This window comes from Saccoglossus kowalevskii, chromosome 2 (assembly GCF_978046115.1).
Source record: "Saccoglossus kowalevskii chromosome 2, keSacKowa6.1, whole genome shotgun sequence".
Taxonomy (NCBI): Eukaryota; Metazoa; Hemichordata; class Enteropneusta; family Harrimaniidae; genus Saccoglossus; species Saccoglossus kowalevskii.
This window is the reverse complement of record NC_140642.1, coordinates 375,320-398,381: the sequence shown is the minus strand read 5'-3', so window position 1 is coordinate 398,381 and position 23,062 is coordinate 375,320. Positions and strand designations below refer to the sequence as shown.

General features: G+C 35.5%; 1 protein-coding gene across 3 annotated transcripts in view; it reads left to right on the top strand.

Moving 5' to 3' along the window:
• The window catches only part of LOC102805817 (uncharacterized), a 58,624-nt gene that overhangs the window by 26,153 nt on the left and 9,409 nt on the right, over positions 1 to 23,062 (top strand). Inside the window, exons 5-12 of one of the 3 annotated variants that reach the window (XM_085507683.1) lie at positions 2,331 to 2,545; positions 7,163 to 7,292; positions 7,816 to 7,992; positions 14,973 to 15,169; positions 15,408 to 15,534; positions 15,822 to 16,110; positions 16,341 to 16,462; positions 20,665 to 20,796. In XM_085507683.1, coding sequence (XP_085363809.1) covers positions 2,331 to 2,545; positions 7,163 to 7,292; positions 7,816 to 7,992; positions 14,973 to 15,169; positions 15,408 to 15,534; positions 15,822 to 16,110; positions 16,341 to 16,462; positions 20,665 to 20,796 — 1,389 coding nt within the window. Of the gene's footprint in view, positions 1 to 2,330; positions 2,546 to 7,162; positions 7,293 to 7,815; positions 7,993 to 14,972; positions 15,170 to 15,407; positions 15,535 to 15,821; positions 16,111 to 16,340; positions 16,463 to 20,664; positions 20,823 to 23,062 lie in introns of all 3 variants that reach the window. The other 2 variants (XM_085507680.1, XM_085507686.1) reach the window with 2 other exon arrangements.

The window sequence follows — 23,062 nt, the reverse complement described above, 5'->3', positions numbered from 1 at the left end:
GCTAAACCGTTTTTAGGATGTCTTAATAGATGTGGGTGACTTCTTCTCAATATTCGCTAAATGTTTTTAGGATGTCTGGCTTGAATTTGGGAAACTTCTTCTCAATAACAGCTAAACCGTTTGCAGGATGTCTGGATAGATGTGGTTAACTTCTTCTCAATAACCGCTAAACTGTTTTTAGGATGTCTGGATAGATGTGGTTAACTTCTTCTCAATAACCACTAAACTGTTTTTAGGATGTTTTGATAGATGTGGGTGACTTCTCCACGATATTCGCTATAATGTTTTTAGGATGTCTGGCTAGATTTGGGAAACCTCTTCTCAATAACCGCTAAACTGTTCTTAGGATGTCTGAATAGATGTGGGTAACTTCGTCTCAATAACCACTAAACTGTTTTTAGGATGTCTGGATAGATGTGGTTAACTTCGTCTCAATAACCACTAAACCGTTTTCAGGATGTCTGGATAGATGTGATTAACTTCTTCTCTATAACCGCTAAACTGTTTTTAGGATGTCTGGATAGATGTGGTTAACTTCGTCTCAATAACCACTAAACCGTTTTCAGGATGTCTGGATAGATGTGATTAACTTCTTCTCTATAACCGCTAAACCGTTTTCAGGATGTCTGGATAGATGTGATTAACTTCTTCTCAATAACCACTAAACCGTTTTCAGGACGTCTGGATAGATGTGATTAACTTCTTCTCTATAACCGCTAAACTGTTTTTAGGATGTCTGGATAGATGTGGTTAACTTCGTCTCAATAACCACTAAACCGTTTTCAGGATGTCTGGATAGATGTGATTAACTTCTTCTCTATAACCGCTAAACCATTTTCAGGATGTCTGGATATATGTGATTAACTTCTTCTCTATAACCGCTAAACCGTTTTTAGGATGTCTGGATAGATTTGAGATGAATGTATATGTGGCTTTAAACTCAAATTACTGATATTGTATCTCAAGAGCCGCTTATCTAATTAAATGCGACGGGGTATATAGTTGTAGAGAAATAATGGTAGACCTGATAATAGGCAAGGCACATAATAGGAGTTGTTGCAGTTTATTTTATTTATTTATTTATTTATTGATTTATTGATTGATTTATTTATTTATTTATTTATTTATTTATTTATTTATTTATTTATTTATTTATTCATTCATTCATTCATTCATTCATTCATTCATTCATTCATTCATTCATTCATTCATTCATTCATTCAATCATTTATTTCAGTTCCCACAATATCTCAGTAACCAATCATTAATTTTAATGGTGCTTCATGATAATGTGCAGACCTGTTAAAGTTTCAGTGGAAATCTGTACATGTTACTAATATATAGTGTTATACTCTGAAATGAAATGCTTTTTTTCTCAAAGAGAGAGCCTGTTACCAAGTATCCTGATCAGAAACATATACCTATTCAGGACTAAAAATAAACTCTTCAGGTAAACTCAGCAAAGCACAGGAAGATAGTGGACATGGAGCAACAAAAGCACTATTCAAAATGAAACATGAAAATAACATTCCAATAAACATAGTTGAACTCTGGTGACCTTGCCCTTTGTTATATAATATTATTTCCTATCATAGTTTGTTGAAATATGAATATGCATTGTCATAATCAATTTTGAATACAAACAACTTTGAGGATTGAAACAGCAGTGGAAAAGCAGTCTACCAAAAGTCCTTGATTGGTGTAAATATCTTACAAAAACATTGGTGTCTAATTTGTTAAATTATTTTAAGGGCCATAACTTCCAGTTTTATTCAACGTAATTCAGATATATTAGTATAAAAACAAATGCCTCATCTCAGAAAAAAAAATGCTGCATTTAGACATGAAGGGATTCTTAAAACATGCGAGAAAACAGAAAATCTTAGCTTGTTTTAGCCTAAGGATTTTGTACGGGTATCTGTCAAAAATTTATTATTTACTGAGACAAATATGAAATGTGTGTGACCGAGACGAAATTGAAGATGAAAAGCATTTTCCGCTAACTGCAAATTGTATGAAAATGAAATAAGCCAGCTAAACACTGAGTAAAAAATATTACTGCCAAACACTACAGATAAAGAAAAAAAATGATAGCAATGATGAACATTAATGATAATAAAACAATTATAAAACTTGCTTAATACATTTATATTGTTACATATATATTGAGAAATTTACATGAGAAAGCCTCCATTGTCATCCAAATGAACCACAAAATTCTATAAAGGATATGATATCAATAATTTCAAGTTTATTATTATCATTATTATATATGTTGTTGGTTTTACTTTCAAACTTCAGTTATTTATTGTGTTATATCTTATGAACAGGAGTTGTATCCAGAATGGCAAACAAACCCAAAAGAAGATCCATTATGGACCCGTTACTATGGTGATAGTTTATCTGGTCTTATAAACAATGGTCAGCACGTTAGCATTGATGCCCATATATTGTCCACACCTGTCATTGCTGACTTGAATAACGATGGAACAGTAGAAGAAATGGTGATATCTGTCAGTTATTTTTTTGATACTGAGTTTTACAGGTTAGTTGAAGGGCGATGGTTGCTGCTCCATGTATGTACCAGATTTGTGTTGATAAACAACCCATCAAGCTCTACTTGCAGTTTATTATGGCCGCAAGTAAGTGTGTGAGTTTTGAGCTTGACGACATAGATGCATTTTTTACTGCTGTTAGGAACAGCAGCTGCCCCTTTTTTGTGCAACACTCTAAGTTGTTGCCACATGAAACTTGATTCAATTATCCAGAAAAAAAGAAAAAAATTTGCATAAGAGAATGCAAGTAGATTTGATAATATCTTATTTACTATATAGAGGATCTCCAATGAGTGACTGTGTAATATCGTATTTACTATATAGAGGATCTCCAATGAGTGACTGTGTAATATCGGATTTATTAAACAAGTGTAGTAATTTTTTATATGTTCCAAAACTCTGGCGAGAAACATATGAAAATTGCTACACATGTATTTTTTTTTTGTAATTCAAAACCAAATGTTTACCATCGCCAGCAGCCGACATTGACAACGCAAACCCTGGATGCATTGATTCGGTCGAACAAGTAAAAGTGAAGAGTCATTGAAGAGACAAAACTTCAAGCGATCAAAAAGAACTTTTAATAAAAGTTCAAACACCAAACTACTTAGAACACAAATACACAAATTACATTATTTTCAACTTAAACACTTAAAGCGAAAAACGAAAGCAGTAAAAATTATTAAATACGTCAAAAAGCTGTAGGAACTACAAGTATTTATCAGGGGTTTCCCTGTCACTCCATGACGTCATTGACATGGTCCATGAGGTCAAACGTAGAAATCAATGCTGTGTCGATTGAAAGTTATTATTTAGTTCTCATCTGATGACTGAAAAGAATCGATTACATATATCCAACGTCTTTTCGGTGAAATTGTTGAACCATCATTGTTGGCAATGTTGTAATGTGCGTGTACATTGTATACTCCTCCGGAGATGGGGCCTCCAAATATCGGTGTTGATTGTGAACTTAAGGTCGAAGTATGATGGCTGATATTAGTTGATGTTAACTGGGACAGGAAGTTACTTTGCGATTGGGGTTGCATAACAGAAGGTATGGATGGCTGTATTGATGTTTAGCACGGGTTTGATGTACTACAGTGAGGGGTGGCTTCTAGAATACTTAAGATGCCAGAAATTTCTCTGTGTTGGTTTTCTGATATGTAGTGCTGTAGGCATTGACGGACTGAATGTTACGATGACCGGAGATCTGCATTATTTGTGTCGGTGGTATATTTTGGTCACTTAATTTCTGGATGAGATGCTTTCTGGCACTATGATTTGTGAGGAATTTGTTTGAGGGTAAATTTGCTGCAGTTGCCATATACAGGGGGTCGAGTTGTCCAGGGTCTGGTTGTCCGGGGTCTAGTTGTCTTGGGGTCCAGTTGTCTGGGGTCTCGTTGTCTAGAAACCCGCGAGAATACGTGGCGATGTAGTATGGGTCATCACTATTTGCCTAACCAGCTGGTCGTAGAATGAGGTATTTTTAGCTCTGCTGTCGACTTTGTCAAACGGAGCTTATCATATGAGTGATTGTCCGTCGCCATCCGGCGTCCGTGTCAATGTTTTACTTTTTCGACTTCTTCTTGAAAACTACAAGCCTGATAGATAGATACTTGGTGTATATGTACCTTGGGTAGACCTCTCTTAGGTTTGTTCATTTCATGTTGATATCTTCAATTCTCCAATTTTGGTGAATACTTTTGTCATTTTTTCGACTTCTTATTAAAAACAGCAAGTCCAATTGCTTTGATATTACTAATATAGATACTACATGTGAACCTCTCTCAGATTTGTTCATTCTGTAATGATATCTTTAATTCTCTAATTTTGGTGAATATTTTTGGTAAAAAGTGATATTTTCGACTTCTTGTTAAAAACAGCAAGTCCAATTGCTTTGATATTACTTATATAGGTACTACATGTGAACCTCTCTCAGGTTTGTTCATTTTGTAATGATATCTTTAATTCTCTAATTTTTGTGAATATTTTTGTAATTTTTGGTAAAAATTGATATTTTTGTCCCATTGCTTGATACTATACATATTGTTCATTTTCTAATGATATCTTCTGTTCTTTAATTGAAATGTGCATTGCTAACAACGGAGCTATCTCAGCCGACAGGCTGCTTGTTTAAAAATAGCAACTGGACATCTTTTGGGATTCGTAGGGACATCCCACATCTTTGGTTGGCTTCACCTTTCTGGTATCACTTGGATTTTCTCCAGTTTCAGTTTGCCGTTCAGAGAACTCAAGATATTTCCGTCTACTACTATCAGTACATCTATCAGCTCACATCTCCCCAACACATGTTACGGTGCTCAGTATTACCCCTCAGACCAAAATGTACTGTGTTATAAAACCACATGGTATTTATTATGGCTTCAGGACTGTGGGCCCCAAACTGTCTCGATTCCCAGAGAATTTGCATAGAATTGTTTCCAGTTCATTTGGAGGGATTTCATGGATTTATCTAGCTTCGTTTTTTTTTTGGTGTCTTAAAAAATTGGCCCAGTAATCTTGTATCATATAGCGTTCGCTTGGCTGTGTTTTTAGTCCCTGTTCGGACGTAGTCTGAAAACGGGGACTTATGTTTTGCCCTGTGTGCGTCCGTGCGTCCGTGATCACCTGTATTTTGAACATGCATGGACCGATTAAGTTCAAACTTCACTCATACATCACACATTCTATGGGACATATGCACATCCATTTTTTTCATGATCCGATTAACGTTAGCCGAATAGCGGCCATTTTTAGGCCGAAAATGCATCAAAATCGCACATTTTCACCATTCTGGACCCGGATCTCAGTTATGCATGGACGGATTTTGTTCAAATTTGGTACATACATTAAACATAATAAGACCTTGATGCACGGATCGGGTTTGAAATGGCCGACTGGCGGCCATTTTGTTTTAAAGAATTCAGTTCTGGATCCGTATCTGAGACATGCCTGGATTGATCGAGTTAAAACTTCACACACACAAGGTACATCATGTCACAAATATGTATGTGCATTTGTTTCATGATTTCATTAACGATAGCCAAATGGCGGCCGCTTTAAGGCCGAAAATGCATTAAAATCGCACATTTTCACCATTCCGGACCCGGATCTCAGTTATGCATGGACGTATTTTGTTCAAATTTGGTACATACATTAAACATGATAGGACCTTGATGCACGTCATTTTTTTTCCAGATCAAGTTCGAAATGGCTGACTGGCGGCCTTGATGCACGGATCGGGTTTGAAATGGCCAACTGGCGGCCATTTTGTTTTAAAGAATTCAGTTCTGGATCCGTATCCGAGACATGTCTGGATTGATCAAGTTCAAACTTCACACACACATGGTACATCATGTCACAAATAGATATCTGCATTTGTTTCATGATCCGCTTAACAATAGCTGAATGATGGCCATTTTAAGGCCGAAAATGCATCAAAATCCTGTATTTTCACAATTCTGGAACCGGATCTCAGTCATGCATGGATGGATTTTGTTCAGATTTAGTACAATGTGTTGTACATATGCAGGTGCATTTCGGATCAGACCACTGAAAGTGGTCTGAGATTTCGGTCATGATCTGCTTTGAAGGTACAAAATGTATATGTCACTCAAATATGAACGAAACGGGGACGTGTCCTTGACAATGACTTGTTGTTTTGTTGGGTTTTGATTGTTCTTCTGCCATTGTCATTAGTGTCTGGCACAGTGTCTGACCTCGGTGCCGTCGCTGTCAATGATCTATGCTGTCGCTTCACCCAAGGAAGCATTTTCTGTGATGAAAAGAAATGTTACATTTGTTATTATAAATATAAAAAATAAATTCATGTTGTGGAATCATTTTATTTAGTACTCGCAGTATTGTGATGTATTTTTACTCATTGCATTATGTGATCATATGATACGCCGAGTGATCATGATCTCAGTTTATCAGATCTGACGAAAGAAAAAACGTTAACGTACCTTCACTTGGTCTTTCTTGCTCATCATTCATAAATTCTGTCACGTCTATATCAAAAGTACTGACTAAGTCACCCATATATATCATGATTTTGAAGGTTTGATCAGCTGATTGTTTGTTTACTTTGAGATGCAAATTTGTATGATTGACAGCAGACGAAACATTATCATGCCTGAACTATTTTCGGGTTCGGAGAATTGAGACTGTGATTAATATCTTCAACATTTTGTTTATTTAACAGTGATAAAATCAGAGATTGTATAGCATCTAAAAATAAGTATAATATATCTAATAATTTCTACATAATTTGTCATTAAAATTTGCCTCATCATAAGTGTTGCATAATTTAATACTAACTTTGCTGATTAGGTCAAAGGTGAAATTAGCTGTATTGGTCAATCACATCACAGATTTAAAGTGTGACGTCACTTTCAAAGTGTGTAATACCAAAAATATCACACAGGTGTTATTACAAGAAAAGTGCATGATACATGTGATAAATTTTTGTCTCCCAGTTTAGTTTCTTTCTGTATACAACCTTGTAGATTTAGGCAATTATAGTGTGGAATTGATATCAGATATTTATTTATTAAGTAAACTATTTAAAAGTCTTTTTCACCACTCAATTTATTAACTATGTGCAGTTCACCAGAAAACTTGGAAAAATTGCAGCTTTCAACTGAGGAACTTGACTATTATATCGTTAGCGGAATCGTCATTTTCAATCTGACATCAAAGCAGTTGGTCAAACAGATACCACTAGCACTCACAAAGGTAGGATATTACTATATCCAAATATGTGGCTTTGATAACCATGTACACTGTACTGTAATATCATTACATGGGTTTTGTCAAGTATTCAAGCTTAGTGCAAAGTATTATGTATGATGAAGAAAAAAATTAATTAAAATCTGTATTACGTAACATGTTTTGAAATGCATGTTATCAGAACCACTCAAATATTGTTGTTGACCTTATCATTAACTATACAATGTATATAGATTGTTGTACTCACTCACAAAAAAATAAACATGGCTGTATCCATGGTAACAAAAAGTATTGCTCCATTCAGCTCTCCTTGTCATATAATGGTGATATTAATAAAAAAATTGTTCAACTTAAGACAACAATTTCACATTTGTTTATGTTTGTCTTAAATTGAACAACTTAATTAAAAATCATGTTATTTAAGACAATTGAAATATAAATTTGTAATTGATGTGTAATGTGGTGATCTTAACTGCGGTGTTGAAGGAGGATGTTGTCATGCATTCAACTTGACTGTCATCATCTGTAGGCCTCATCTGAACATGCAGCATATGCACTCTTCTCGCCAACACTGGTTGATCTGGATAGTGAAGGAGGCCCTCTAGAGATCATTGTTGGTATATTGTCAGGTCAATTATTTGTCATCAACAATGAGGGCAGTATTAGACCGGGGTTTCCTAAAGTATTTGGACCAATACATGGACAGGTATGCATGTCAGTTTTTTGTTGTAACTGCACTAATTTATTAGTTCCCGTTTGGACGCAGTCCAAAAACGGGGACTTATGTTTTGACCTCCGTGTGTCCGTGCGTGTGTGTGTGCGTCTGTGCGTGCGTCCGGACCTGTATCTTAGAAATGCCTGGACCAATCACAATCAAACTTCACACATACATCATACATGATATTATACATATGCACATCAATTTATTTCTTTATCTGATTCAAGATGGCCGAATGGCGGCCATTTTTGTGCTAAAAATCCTAAAAATCAAGCATTTCTCGTCTGTTTAAAGATGGATTTTGTTCAAACTTGGTATATACATTAGACATTATGGGACCTTGATGCAAATAATTTTGTTTTTCAGATAAGATTAAAAATGGCGGCCATTTTGTTTTAATGAATGTGCCTTGGCTCTCGTGCCATATCTCTGACTTGCTTTGACTGATTATGTTCAAATTTTAAATATTCATTATACATCATGTCATAAATAGACAGACATATTGGTTTGACGATCCTATTTAAAATGGCCAAATGGTGGCCATTTTTGTGCTAAAAAATCATCAAATATCAAGCATTTATGGATGGATTTCGTTCAAACATGGTACTTATATTAGACATTACAGGTTCCTGATGCACATAATTTATTTTTTCAGATTGGATTCAAAATGGTTAACTGGCGGCCATTTTGTTTTAATGATTGGGCTTCTAGAGCCATATCTCTAAAATGCTTTGACTGATTATATTCAAATTTTATATATTCGTTATACATCATGTTATATATATACATGTATTCAAAATGGCTGATTTTGAATGCTGTTCCAGAGCAATATCTCTCAATATGGACAAGTACTTTTTTGACAATCAGATACAAATGTCAATCATTTTAATGTTAAAAAATCATATTTCTGACATGGTTATATTCCAGCTATATTACTATAAACAAAACTATATGTCTTAAATTTGATAACTAACAGGGACTGTGCCATGCATGGCTTGTTATAATTAAACATGGTCTTTTGTTTTATTTATTGATAATATTTATATGTAGTTTCATGAGCTGAAATTTATAATGTCACCTGTATGATCAGATTACATGTCTATCATAAGATCAAATAAATTACTAAACACAGATAAAGAGATATAAGTTTGTAGAATATGTGATGCAGATATTTGCTTTAGATTGACATGAATGTCACATCTTGCATATTTTACAATTTATACAAGTCAATTAAGCCTGTTAGTGAAAACTGGGATTTATGGATTGACCTTTGTGCATCTGTGTTTCCGTGCGTGCATGCGTGTGTCCGAACCTGTATCTTAGAAATGATTGGACCAATCACTATCTGATTCAAAATAGCCAAATGGCAGCCATTTTTGTGCTAAAAATCATCAAAAATCAAGCATTTCTAGCATACCCGAATTGTAGCTTGGCATTTATGGATGGATTTTGTTCAAACTCGGCACATACATTAAAGATTATGAGTTCCTGATGCACATCATTTTATTTTTAGATCGGATTCAAAATGGCTGACTGATAGCCATTTTGTTTTAATTAATGCGCTTCTGGAGCCATATCTCTGATATGCTTTGACTGATTATGTTCAAATTTTATATATTCATTATACATCATTTTATAGATATATAGATGTATTCAAAATGGCTAACTGGTAGCCATTTTGTTTTAATTAATGCTGTCCAAGAGCAATATTTCTCAATATGGACAAGCACTAATTTGACGATCAGATATAAGATGTCAATCATTTTAATGTTAAAAAATATAATCAAGCATCATCTTCTGGATCCATACTTCTGACATGTTTATGTTCCAACTATATTAGTATAAACAAAATTATATATCTTATATATGAATGGCTTGTTCAGATCAGTATTACCGGTATAGATGCCTGTTGTAACTATAGTAATGTTTGATTGTGTGAACAGTAACTTAATAACAGGTCTCACACTACAATTAAATTCCCCACAGATAACAATGTACAGGCCTCACACTACAATTAAACTCTCCATAGACAACAATGTACAGGTCTCACACTACAATTAAACTCTCCGTAGACAACAATGTACAGGTCTCACACTACAATTAAACTCTCCATAGACAACAATGTACAGGTCTCACATTACAATTAAATTCCCCACAGACAACAATGTACAGGTTTCACACTACAATTAAACTCTCCATAGACAACAATGTACAGGTCTCACACTACAATTAAACTCTCCATAGACAACAATGTACAGGTCTCACACTACAATTAAATGCTCCATAGACAACAATGTACAGGTCTCACACTACAATTAAACTCTCCATAGACAACAATGTACAGGTCTCACACTACAATTAAATGCTCCATAGACAACAATGTACAGGTCTCACACTACACTTAAACTCTCCATAGACAACTATGTACAGGTCTCACACTACAATTAAACTCCCCACAGACAACAATGTACAGGTTTCACACTACAATTAAACTCTCCATAGACAACAATGTACAGGTCTCACACTACAATTAAACTCTCCATAGACAACAATGTACAGGTCTCACACTACAATTAAATGCTCCATAGACAACAATGTACAGGTCTCACACTACAATTAAACTCTCCATAGACAACAATGTACAGGTCTCACACTACAATTAAATGCTCCATAGACAACAATGTACAGGTCTCACACTACACTTAAACTCTCCATAGACAACTATGTACAGGTCTCACACTACAATTAAACTCCCCACAGACAACAATGTACAGGTTTCACACTACAATTAAACTCTCCATAGACAACAATGTACAGGTCTCACACTACAATTAAATGCTCCATAGACAACAATGTACAGGTCTCACACTACACTTAAACTCTCCATAGACAACAATGTACAGGTCTCACACTACAATTAAACTCCCCACAGACAACAATGTACAGGTCTCACACTACAATTAAACTCTCCATAGACAACAATGTACAGGTCTCACTACAATTAAATGCTCCATAGACAACAATGTACAGGTCTCACACTACAATTAAACTCTCCATAGACAACAATGTACAGGTCTCACACTACAATTAGACTCCCCACAGACAACAATGTACAGGTCTCACACTACAATTAAACTCCCCACAGACAACAATGTACAGGTCTCACACTACAATTAAACTCTCCATAGACAACAATGTACAGTTCTCACACTACAATTAAATTCCCCACAGACAATGTACAGGTCCCACACTACAATTAAACTCTCCATAGACGAGATTGAACAGGTCTCACACTACAATTAAACTCTCCATATACAACAATGTACAGGTCTCACACTACAATTACACTCTCCATAGACAACAATGTACAGGTCTCACACTATAATTACACTCTCCATAGACAACAATAAACAGGTCCCACACTACAATTAAAATCTCCATAGACAACAATGTACTGATCTCACACTACAATTAAACTCTCCATAGACAACAATGTACAGGTCTCACACTACAATTAAACTCTTAGTAGACAACAATGTACAGGTCTCACACTATAATTACACTCTCCACAGACAACAATGTACAGGTCTCACACTACAATTAAACTCCCCACAGACAACAATGTACAGGTCTCACACTACAATTAAACTCTCCATAGACAACAATGTACAGTTCTCACACTACAATTAAATTCCCCACAGACAATGTACAGGTCCCACACTACAATTAAACTCTCCATAGACGAGATTGAACAGGTCTCACACTACAATTAAACTCTCCATATACAACAATGTACAGGTCTCACACTACAATTACACTCTCCATAGACAACAATGTACAGGTCTCACACTATAATTACACTCTCCATAGACAACAATAAACAGGTCCCACACTACAATTAAATGCTCCATAGACAACTATGTACAGGTCTCACACTACAATTAAACTCTCCATAGACAACAATGTACAGGTCTCACACTACAATTAAATGCTCCATAGACAACAATGTACAGGTCTCACACTACACTTAAACTCTCCATAGACAACAATGTACAGGTCTCACACTACAATTAAACTCCCCACAGACAACAATGTACAGGTCTCACACTACAATTAAACTCTCCATAGACAACAATGTACAGGTCTCACACTACAATTAAATGCTCCATAGACAACAATGTACAGGTCTCACACTACAATTAAATGCTCCATAGACAACAATGTACAGGTCTCACACTACACTTAAACTCTCCATAGACAACAATGTACAGGTCTCACACTACAATTAAACTCCCCACAGACAACAATGTACAGGTCTCACACTACAATTAAACTCTCCATAGACAACAATGTACAGGTCTCACACTACAATTAAATGCTCCATAGACAACAATGTACAGGTCTCACACTACAATTAAACTCTCCATAGACAACAATGTACAGGTCTCACACTACAATTAAACTCCCCACAGACAACAATGTACAGGTCTCACACTACAATTAAACTCCCCACAGACAACAATGTACAGGTCTCACACTACAATTAAACTCTCCATAAACAACAATGTACAGGTCTCACACTACAATTAAACTCCCCACAGACAACAATGTACAGGTCTCACACTACAATTAAACTCCCCACAGACAACAATGTACAGGTCTCACACTACAATTAAACTCTCCATATACAACAATGTACAGGTCTCACACTACAATTACACTCTCCATAGACAACAATAAACAGGTCCCACACTACAATTAAAATCTCCATAGACAACAATGTACTGATCTCACACTACAATTAAACTCTCCATAGACAACAATGTACAGGTTCCACACTACAATTAAATGCTCCATAGACAACAATGTACAGGTCACAGACAACAATGTACAGGTCTCACACTACAATTAAACTATCCATAGACAACAATGTACAGGTCTCACACTACAATTAAATTCCCCACAGACAATGTACAGGTCCCACACTACAATTAAACTCTCCATAGACGAGATTGAACAGGTCTCACACTACAATTAAATGCTCCATAGACAACAATGTACAGGGTTTCACACTACAATTACACTCTCCATAGACAACAATGTACAGGTCTCACATTACAATTACACTCTCCATAGACAACAATAAACAGGTCCCACACTACAATTAAAATCTCCATAGATAACAATGTACAGGTCTCACACCATGATTAAACTCTCCGTAGACAACAACGTACTGATCTCACACTACAATTAAAATCTCCATAGACAACAATGTACTGATCTCACACTACAATTAAACTCTCCATAGACAACAATGTACAGGTTCCACACTACAATTAAATGCTCCATAGACAACAATGTACAGGTCACAGACAACAATGTACAGGTCTCACACTACAATTAAACTATCCAGAGACAACAATGTACAGGTCTCACACTACAATTAAACTATCCAGAGACAACAATGTACAGGTCTCACACTACAATTAAACTATCCAGAGACAACAATGTACAGGTCTCACACTACAATTAAACTATCCATAGACAACAATGTACAGGTCTGACACTACAATTAAACTCTCCATAGACAACTATGTACAGGTCTCACACTACAATTAAACTCTCCATATATAGACAAGATTGAACAGGTCTCACACTACAATTAAACTCTCCATAGACAACAATGTACAGGTCTCACACTACAATTAAACTCTCCATAGACAACTATGTACAGGTCTCACACTACAATTAAACTCTCCATATATAGACAAGATTGAACAGGTCTCACACTACAATTAAACTCTCCATAGACAACAATGTACAGGTCTCACACTACAATTAAACTCTCCATAGACAACAATGTACAGGTCTCACACTACAATTAAACTCTCCATAGACAACAATGTACAGGTCTCACACTACAATTAAACTCTCCGTAGACAACAATGTACTGATCTCACACTACAATTAAACTCTCCATAGACAACAATGTACAGGTTTCACACTTCAATTAAATGCTCCATAGACAACAATGTACTAGTCTTACACTAAAATTAAACTCTCCATAGACAACAATGTACAGGTCTCACACTACAATTAAACTCTCCATAAACAACAATGTACAGGTCTCACACTACAATTAAATGCTCCATAGACAACAATGTACTGGTCTTACACTACAATTAAACTCTCCATAGACAAAAATGTACAGGTCTCACACTACAATTAAACTCTCCATAAACAACAATGTACAGGTCTCACCCTACAATTACACTCTCCATAGACAACAATGTACAGGTCTTGCACTACAATTAAACTCTCCATAGACAAAAATGTACAGGTCTCACACTACAATTAAACTCTCCATAAACAACAATGTACAGGTCTCACCCTACAATTACACTCTCCATAGACAACAATGTACAGGTCTTGCACTACAATTAAACTCCCCATAAGCAACATTGTACAGGTCTTACACTACAATTAAACTCTCCATAGACAACAATGTACAGGTCTGCCACTATAATTAAATTCCCTGTAAGCAGCAATTTAGAAACTTGAACAGCAATGCTATTTTATAAGAACCCAAAAAATAAAATGAGTGATTTTAAAATCAATCAAACAGATGTCAGAATCCCAAAAATAAATTTGATTCACTGGTATTGCATTTACGATTCTTTGCCTTGATACAATTCTTACTGTGGTGTGAAACCAAAATCAAATGTGTGATTCTGTTCAGAAAATACAATCTAACATTAATAATTAAAATAGCATATTTGTTGGAAGTTAATTTGCTTATATCAAAACAGTTCACAGTTTTTCGTTCCAATAAACTAGAAGTGAAGAGATACACTTCTAGGATATGCACAGTATTTTAATTTTTTTGCTACAGTGGGTGCACTATTTTCATTAGAAAAAAAAGATGCTCCTCTAGTTTAATAATTTAAGGACACTGACTTTATTTTCAGGTCTTAGTGGAAGATTTGAATAATGATGGAAAGCTGGAGATAGTCGTAACTGACAGCAGTGTGAATGTGATGTGCTTGGATAGTAATGGCGATTTGTTGTGGGATGCCTCATTGCCTGGAGTGTCAACAGCTGGGTCAAGGGTTGCAGACATTAATGACGACCAAATACTAGATGTTGTCATAGCAACAAACATTGGGTAAGATTATTGTCCATGATTAGAACATGACTCTGATGGAATTATTATATACCTGGGGTCCAATTGTAAATAATGTCCATTCAATATCAATACTGCTATTCATTTTAAGATATCTCTGACATATGCCTTTATCAATCACTTTCAAACTTCACACATCAAGTTTAGATTCAATATGACTGACTTTTGCACAACAGGAATTAGTGTCATGTCACTGACTTGTTTCTATTTTATATGGCAGATATGTTGTTGCTTTCAGAGGAGACACTGGAGAAGTTTTGCCAAACTGGCCCAAGACACTTGGAAATAAAGTTCTCAGCAATGTTTTAATATCAAGAATTAAAAATAAGGAGGGTCCTCTGGACATTGTAAGTTAAGACCAGATTGAAAGTCAATGCTATATTTGTGTGAAGAAATTAAATACCAGTTTTCACTGGTATTTAATTACTTGATTGTGATATTTGAGCATTTCACAAATTTACCAGTGAGTTCTCTTGTAATCTTACATGTTTGCATGGTTTTAATTTATGAGTGACGATGAATGCAACCATAAATGTGGCTCTGAACACACTTTTTAGAAAACAGAGACCAATGCTTCTCTACCACATTGCATTTAGATGTTCTACAATGTGCTATAATTTGCATTCAATTGCAGTTAGTACCTACGTATGATGGCAGTCTACATGTCATATCAGGTGATGGTAGATGTTCTGATGTTGTTTGGCTTGGTGAACAATCATTAGTGCAGTTATTGGCCGCTGATTTACACAAAGAAACGCCAGCATTAGAGTTGTTAGTTTCCACAATGGACGGCACATTGATGTGTCTACATACATCAACCAATAAATCAATGACTGATCTTGCAACTGTTACTAGTACGCTTCATGAATGGACGGCTGAAACAAACACACATAATAGCTTTACATTCTGGGATTCAAAGGTAGGTTTTAACAATTCCTAGCATGATGTAAATATCATGCATGCAAGAATAATGTATACATGTACTAGCACTAGCTTTGCCACCTTTTATCAAATAAAGCTGATTTATTTTTTCCATAATGTTTCAACCATTTTGATTAAGATCTTAAATTTTGGCAAAAATACTGAAGGCACTCAGGATTATTTATTTTATATATTATATAAGTAATAGTGTTTTGTTATATTCCCCAGGTAGGTGTTGAAATATCTGAGTCTACCAGGCAGTTGGTCCATGTCACCGGTATGTCATTTGTTATTGAGTTTACAATATTAGATGAACACAAAGCTAAAACTGCATGGAATTATTATCATATTAAGGTAAAGTAGTAACTATGTGTAAATATATGCTCAAGTTTATTTTTACCTTGCTAAACACACAGATAATGGGTCCCAATCATATTATAAGGATCAGATATTGGAGAATAAACTAAATAATGAATTGAATTGTAGGACATGTGTTGACAAATTCCATGTTAATTTCTGTTATGATTTACTAAATGTCAATAGCAAATGCAGCAACATCGTTAGCAGAATGTAAACTGGTAGATTACCATTATTATCATTGATACAGTATAGAGCAATCAACTACCAGGTACTACATGTGGACCTCTCTCAGATTTCAGGGCTGGAGCCCTTTTGTTATCACTGGAGTTAATGGCAGAACAGAATGTTTTCAAACTTGCTGTGCTGATTGGTGGTGATGTGAACATGTGCACTGAACTTTCTAAATTGTTATTGGTTATTTGTCATTTCCGTTATAGAGGGTCATTCGACCAGAGGGGGGGGGGGGGTAATCACCTTTTTCTGAGGGTCTAGGGCTTTTTTACTGTATATAGTACTGCCTAAGTGCAATAAATATTGCCTATAAAAACTTTAGCGGTCACATGACTTTTTCTGTTATGTCCATTTGAAAAAAATGGTGACTAAGCATTTTTTTTTTCTTTAAAGTCTTCTTCTCTTGAACAACATGGCCGGTCACAATGAAACTTTAATAGTATATAGCTTCCACTAAGCTATATCTACTTAGTTTGGAAAAAAATAATGTGATGGGTCCAATAATTTGGTCGCCATCTTGGATTGAGTAAAAACCGAAAAAGGCTATTTTGATCACTTTATAATAATAATAATAATAATAACTCTATTTAATTAAGCGCAACAATTCCAACATATGAAGATCAAAGGCGCTGATACAATAAACAATCAGTCAAATATTAAAAGCACATTTAAATAAGTGCGTTTTCAGTCTGGATTTAAAAATGTCTACTGAAGGACTAGAACGAACAGACAGAGGTAATTCATTAAAAAGTTTAGGACCTAAATTTTCAAAAGCACGGTCTTTGTATAACACCTTGGACTTTTTACTACACATCTGACGAGTTTTAAAAAGAAACTTCGATTCAGATCTTAAACTACGACTCGGTACATAAAATTCGATTAATTCACATAGATAATTTGGGGCAAAACCATACAAAGATTTATACACTAGTAAAAGTAATTTGAAATTGATTCTTTGTACAACTGGTAACCAATGAAGTTTAATAAAAATGTCTGTAATGTGGTCATATTTTCGAGCACGAGTGACAAGGCGGGCTGCTGCATTTTGTACACGAATAAGAGGTTTTATCTTAGTTACAGGGAGACCAGACAATAATGAATTACAGCTGTCTAAGCGAGAAGATATGAAAGCATGTACCAACTTTTCAGTATCAGATTGGGATAATGATTTACGAATACGATTAATATTTCTTAGATGGGAATATCCAGATCTACAAATAGTAGAAATATGTGTTTCCATAGATAGCTGCGAATCAAACAAGACACCTAAGTTTCTAGCACTTGACGAAGCACTAACCAATTCTTCACCAATTGCGATACTAGACAAAGGACACGAGTCTTGTGAGAATCTCCGAGACGACATGCACACAAATTCAGTTTTCGACACATTCAAAAGTAGGAAATTACAAGACATCCAATCGCTAACATCTTGAATACATGTCTGAAGTATCACCCGGGCGCGAATTTGATCATCTTCAGAAACCGATAAATAAATCTGTGTGTCATCGGCGTAAAAATGATATTTTACGCCGTGACGTCGCAATAACTCGCCCAATGGACGCATGTACATTGAGAACAATAATGGCCCTAAGACGGAGCCCTGTGGAACACCGGTTACTAATATAGACGTCATATCAGAAAATACATTTCCAATTTTCACTTTTTGAATGCGGTTACTCAAATACGACTCAAACCATTTGATGATGAGACCATTTAAACCAAAATTTGATCTCAACCTATCGATGAGAATCCTGTGATTCACAGTATCAAAAGCGGCTGAAAGATCCAAAAGTACGAGAGCAACTGAATTTGCGGCAGTCTTGAAGTCCCAATTTTTCTTGTGTTGCATCTGTAGCCCATGCCTATCCTTAACAGAGTAAAAGAACATTAGAGGTTATGTGATTTTGGCCGCTATTTTGTTTTTTCCAAAACGAGGCTAAATCCTTTAAAAATCTTCTTCTCATAAAGTTGCAGACCAATTGACATGAAATATGGCATAATCCATCTTTCATGTTTGAGTTCAAAAAACTGATTGGTCATGTGGTTTGGCCGCCATTTTGTATTACGGTACCGGTATTATAACAAAAATGACCAAAAGTTAGCGCATTACTTTCTCATTGGTGCTGGAGATTTTGTATATAACATGTCTGGTCATTGCTGCATATGAGAAAAATAATATATTTTCGATAAGTCACATGGTTTGGCCGCCATCTTGGATTTTACAAAAAACTTACCAAAAATTTAACCATTTGTTTCTCAAAGGTGCATCCACAGATCAACTAAATGAAAATGTGTGACATGTCTGGTCATAGCTACACATGAGAAAAATAATATATTTTCGATCAGTCACATGGTTTGGTCGCCATCTTGGATTGTAGGAAAAATTGACCAAAAGTTTAGGCATTTGTTTCTAAAAGGTACATCCACAGATCAACTAAATAAATATGTATTTGACATGTCCAGTCATAGCTTTATATGAAAAAAATGATAACAATTTTGATCCTTCATGTGGTTTGGCTACCATCTTGGATTTTGTGAAAACATGGGCAATTACATGTACATGTGTTGTATTAGTTTGATTTGAGTGAAAATTTGTATGTGCATTCTAATCTTGAGATACGTTTTTCCGATTGAATGGCACATGGCTAGGTCCTGTGGCTGGGCGCCCATGGGGTAGGGGCTTCTAATTGCATTAATATGCATAACTGTTATATTTCAAACACTGTTGCAGTTAGGAAGATGAATCCTGTGTTATGACAATGTTGAACAAGAGATTTGATTAAAATAACAAATGACCGTATATGGTCATGTGAGCTCATTAATATTCATAACTGTCATATCTGTAACAATGTTGCAGAACAAAACATGTAACCAGTGCCATAATGAAGGCATCAAAAAAAAAATTTAACTGGCATAAGAAACGGCCATATATGATCATGTTACCTCGTAAATATACATAAGCAATACACCCACATTTATGCCGATGTTGGTTATGCTGATGTTGAATATAAAGAAATATTTAACATGTTTACACTTCATTATGCAGGGTTATTGGTATCAAAACCCTATTTTAATGAGTATCTGTAGATAACTTTTCTGACAATTCTGCTTGGACCCAACCAATGCTGCTTGCAGCTTTAATTCATTTTGTGATGATGTCTTCTGTTCTTTAATTGAAATGTGCATTGCTAACAGCGGAGCTATCTCGGCCACGAGGCTGCTTGTTTTTTCATCTGATAAGTATTCAGTGATAAGTTGTCAAAAATATCCTTGTATTTCTGCATATTTGATGATGTTTAAGTTGCACTGTTTTGTTTATATATGATATATATTTTTTTATTTAGTCTAATTTATTTGTGAACTTATCCATGTCTTCCTTATTGGTGTACATTGTGCTTAGTTGCTTTGAAAGCTTTCAACTTTGTTGCCATAAGTTTACAAATGTTTTGGATTTCTTTATTTTGGCATGTAAGACTATTTACTGCTTTTAGTTGGTCTGCTAGTTCTTGAGTTGTATTTCCTCACTATGTTGCAATAAATCTTGTTTGTACATGTTCAATTGCATAACTTGAACATTTGCTTCAATGTGGCAGCCAATTCTAAATGTTGCGATATTGTGTGGTGATTTTGAAATTAATAAATGGAATTTTAGATGTGTTCAACCTTTGTTGTTGTTTTATTTTTTCTGTTTCTAGAAGTGTTTGGGAACTGTGTTTCTTTATTCGGTTTCCTTGTTTTCAATTTCTGTGTCACATACCCTCTGATGAATCACTATTTAAGTCTATATACATACTTCAGAGATTTCTGGATATTTCTCTGTTGATTTATTCCAGACTGACATGCATATCTTGTGCATTAGCATGTAATCTCTTTGTACACTTTGTCTACATTATGTGCCCTCTGTACCGTTTCCAAAGAACAGGGCCATAACAGTGTCTTTATGTTTTTTGTTTGTTTTTTTGCAGTTTTTGATCGGTAGCATATTCCTGCATAGTGAGAACTTCTCCATGCCAGGCCAGTATATGGTGACCATCCCTTGTCCACATAAACCTGTGAAAAGCTCTGTACAGGTGGAGATGAGAAATCAACATGGACAGGTATTCACAGATTCCTTTCCAGTAAGGTGTGTAAGCCCTGTAATCATTGGCCTTGTTAGTCCCCGTTCGGACAAAGTCCGAAAACGGGGACTTATAATTCGGTCTCCGTCCGTGCGTCTGTGCGTCCGTCCAAAGTCGTATCTCAGAATCCCTTGGACCGATTCCGTTCATTCTTTGCATGTGCCTAGTACTTTATCTGGGCATATGCACATGCAGTGGTTTAGCGATTCGATTCAAAATGGCCAACTGGCAGCCATCTTGTTTTTTGAAAATGTTGTATTTTGGACATGCTTTGTCAGTTTTCATTCAAATTTGGTACATAGATTATACATGTTAGGATACATGTCCATGACGATTTATTTCACAATTGGATCAAAGATGGCCGACTGGCAGCCATCTTGTTTTTTGAAATTGTTGTATTTTGGACATGCTTTGTCAGTTTTCATTCAAATTTAGTACATCGATCATACATGTTAGGATACATGTCCCCGACCATCCGTGGTTTCCTGAGTCTGTCCGTCCGTCCGTCAGTCCGTTCATGCGTCAGTCTGTCAATAGTAATATTTCAGAATCCTGTTGACCGATTCCATTCATTCTTTGCATGTGCCTAGTACCTTATGTGGGACATATGCACATGCAGTAGTTTAGCGATTCGATTCAAAATGGCCGACTGGCAGCCATCTTGTTTTTTGAAAATGTTGTATTTTGGACATGCTTTGTCAGTTGTCATTCAAACTTAGTACATAGATTATATATGTTAGGATACATGTCCATGGCGATTTATTTCACAATTGGATCAAAGATGGCCGACTGGCAGCCATCTTGTTTTTTGAAAATGTTGTATTTTGGACATGCTTTGTCAGTTTTCATTCAAATTTAGTACATCGATCATACATGTTAGGATACATGTCCCCGACCATCTGTGGTTTCCTGAGTCTTTCCGTCCGTACGTGCGTCAGTCTGTCAATAGTAATATTTCAGAATCCTGTGGACCGATTCCGTTCATTCTTTGCATGTGCCTAGTACCTTATGTGGGACATATGCACATGCAGTGGTTTAGCGATTCGATTCAAAATGGCCGACTGGCAGCCATCTTGTTTTTTGAAAATGTTGTATTTTGGACATGCTTTGTCAGTTGTCATTCAAACTTAGTACATAGATTATACATGTTAGGATACATGTCCATGGCGATTTAAATCGCAATTGGATCAAAAATGATCGATTGACAGGCATCTTGTTATTTATTTATGCGGTATCTTGGACGTGCTCTGTCAGTTTTCATTCAAATTTGGCACATACATGTACTTTATACATGTTAGGATGCATGTCCTTGACAATTTGTTTCAAAATCTGGTCAAGGATGGCCGATTGACAGCAATCTGACTTTTTGTCCTTACTACTATATTTCTACAATTTATGTACCATTTTCATTCGTATTTAGCACATACATCATACATATCAGTGTGTTTCAATATCAGATCAAAGATGGACGAATAACGTTTATTTTTTTTTTGGCCATATTACTACTACATGGAACATGTGTTTTGATGTAAATAAACAATCTGTTGTATACACCACTTGGAACTCAAGTTTCAAGTAAACGTTCGCGACCCCCCCCCCTCGCTTTAATATGACAGCACAAAGAGAACTTTCAAAAATTTTACGGGGACTGTGTCATTTTCAATGACTTGTTTTAGTTAACACAGGAACCTTTCTACTTGTTAAATTACTTATTATTGTTACATTTCTCCTTATACAATATTATGAAGTAACTTGCACAAATCTATATATTGCAAAGTGGTCAAAATTAATGTGATCCTTTTACACCTGAGTACATGTTTGTGCTGTTACATGCATAACCAACAAATATGACTGAAGTTACAAACCTACTAAAGATGTTAGGTTAAAATAAATGTGGTAATTGCCCCCCTATTAATAGATGCTTCCAACATTATCGTGCATCCACTGATTTATATTCAACACCTTGTTTGCCACCAGTGAAGCTACATGTATACGTGTGACCATGGCGTTATAAATTTTCATCAAGTAATTCTAAAAAGCAAAGAGGGGGAGTTGCCATACTATATAAAAGTAAATACAAACAGTATATTACTCTTGAGAAAGGTAGTACTGATCAATTTATTTGGTGTAAAATTAATAAGGCAGTCTCTTCTACTAGTAATGATTTATACATTGGTTGTATTTATATTCCGCCCGAAAACTCTTTCATTTACAAAAATAAGGATTTTGATTTATTCAGTCTCCT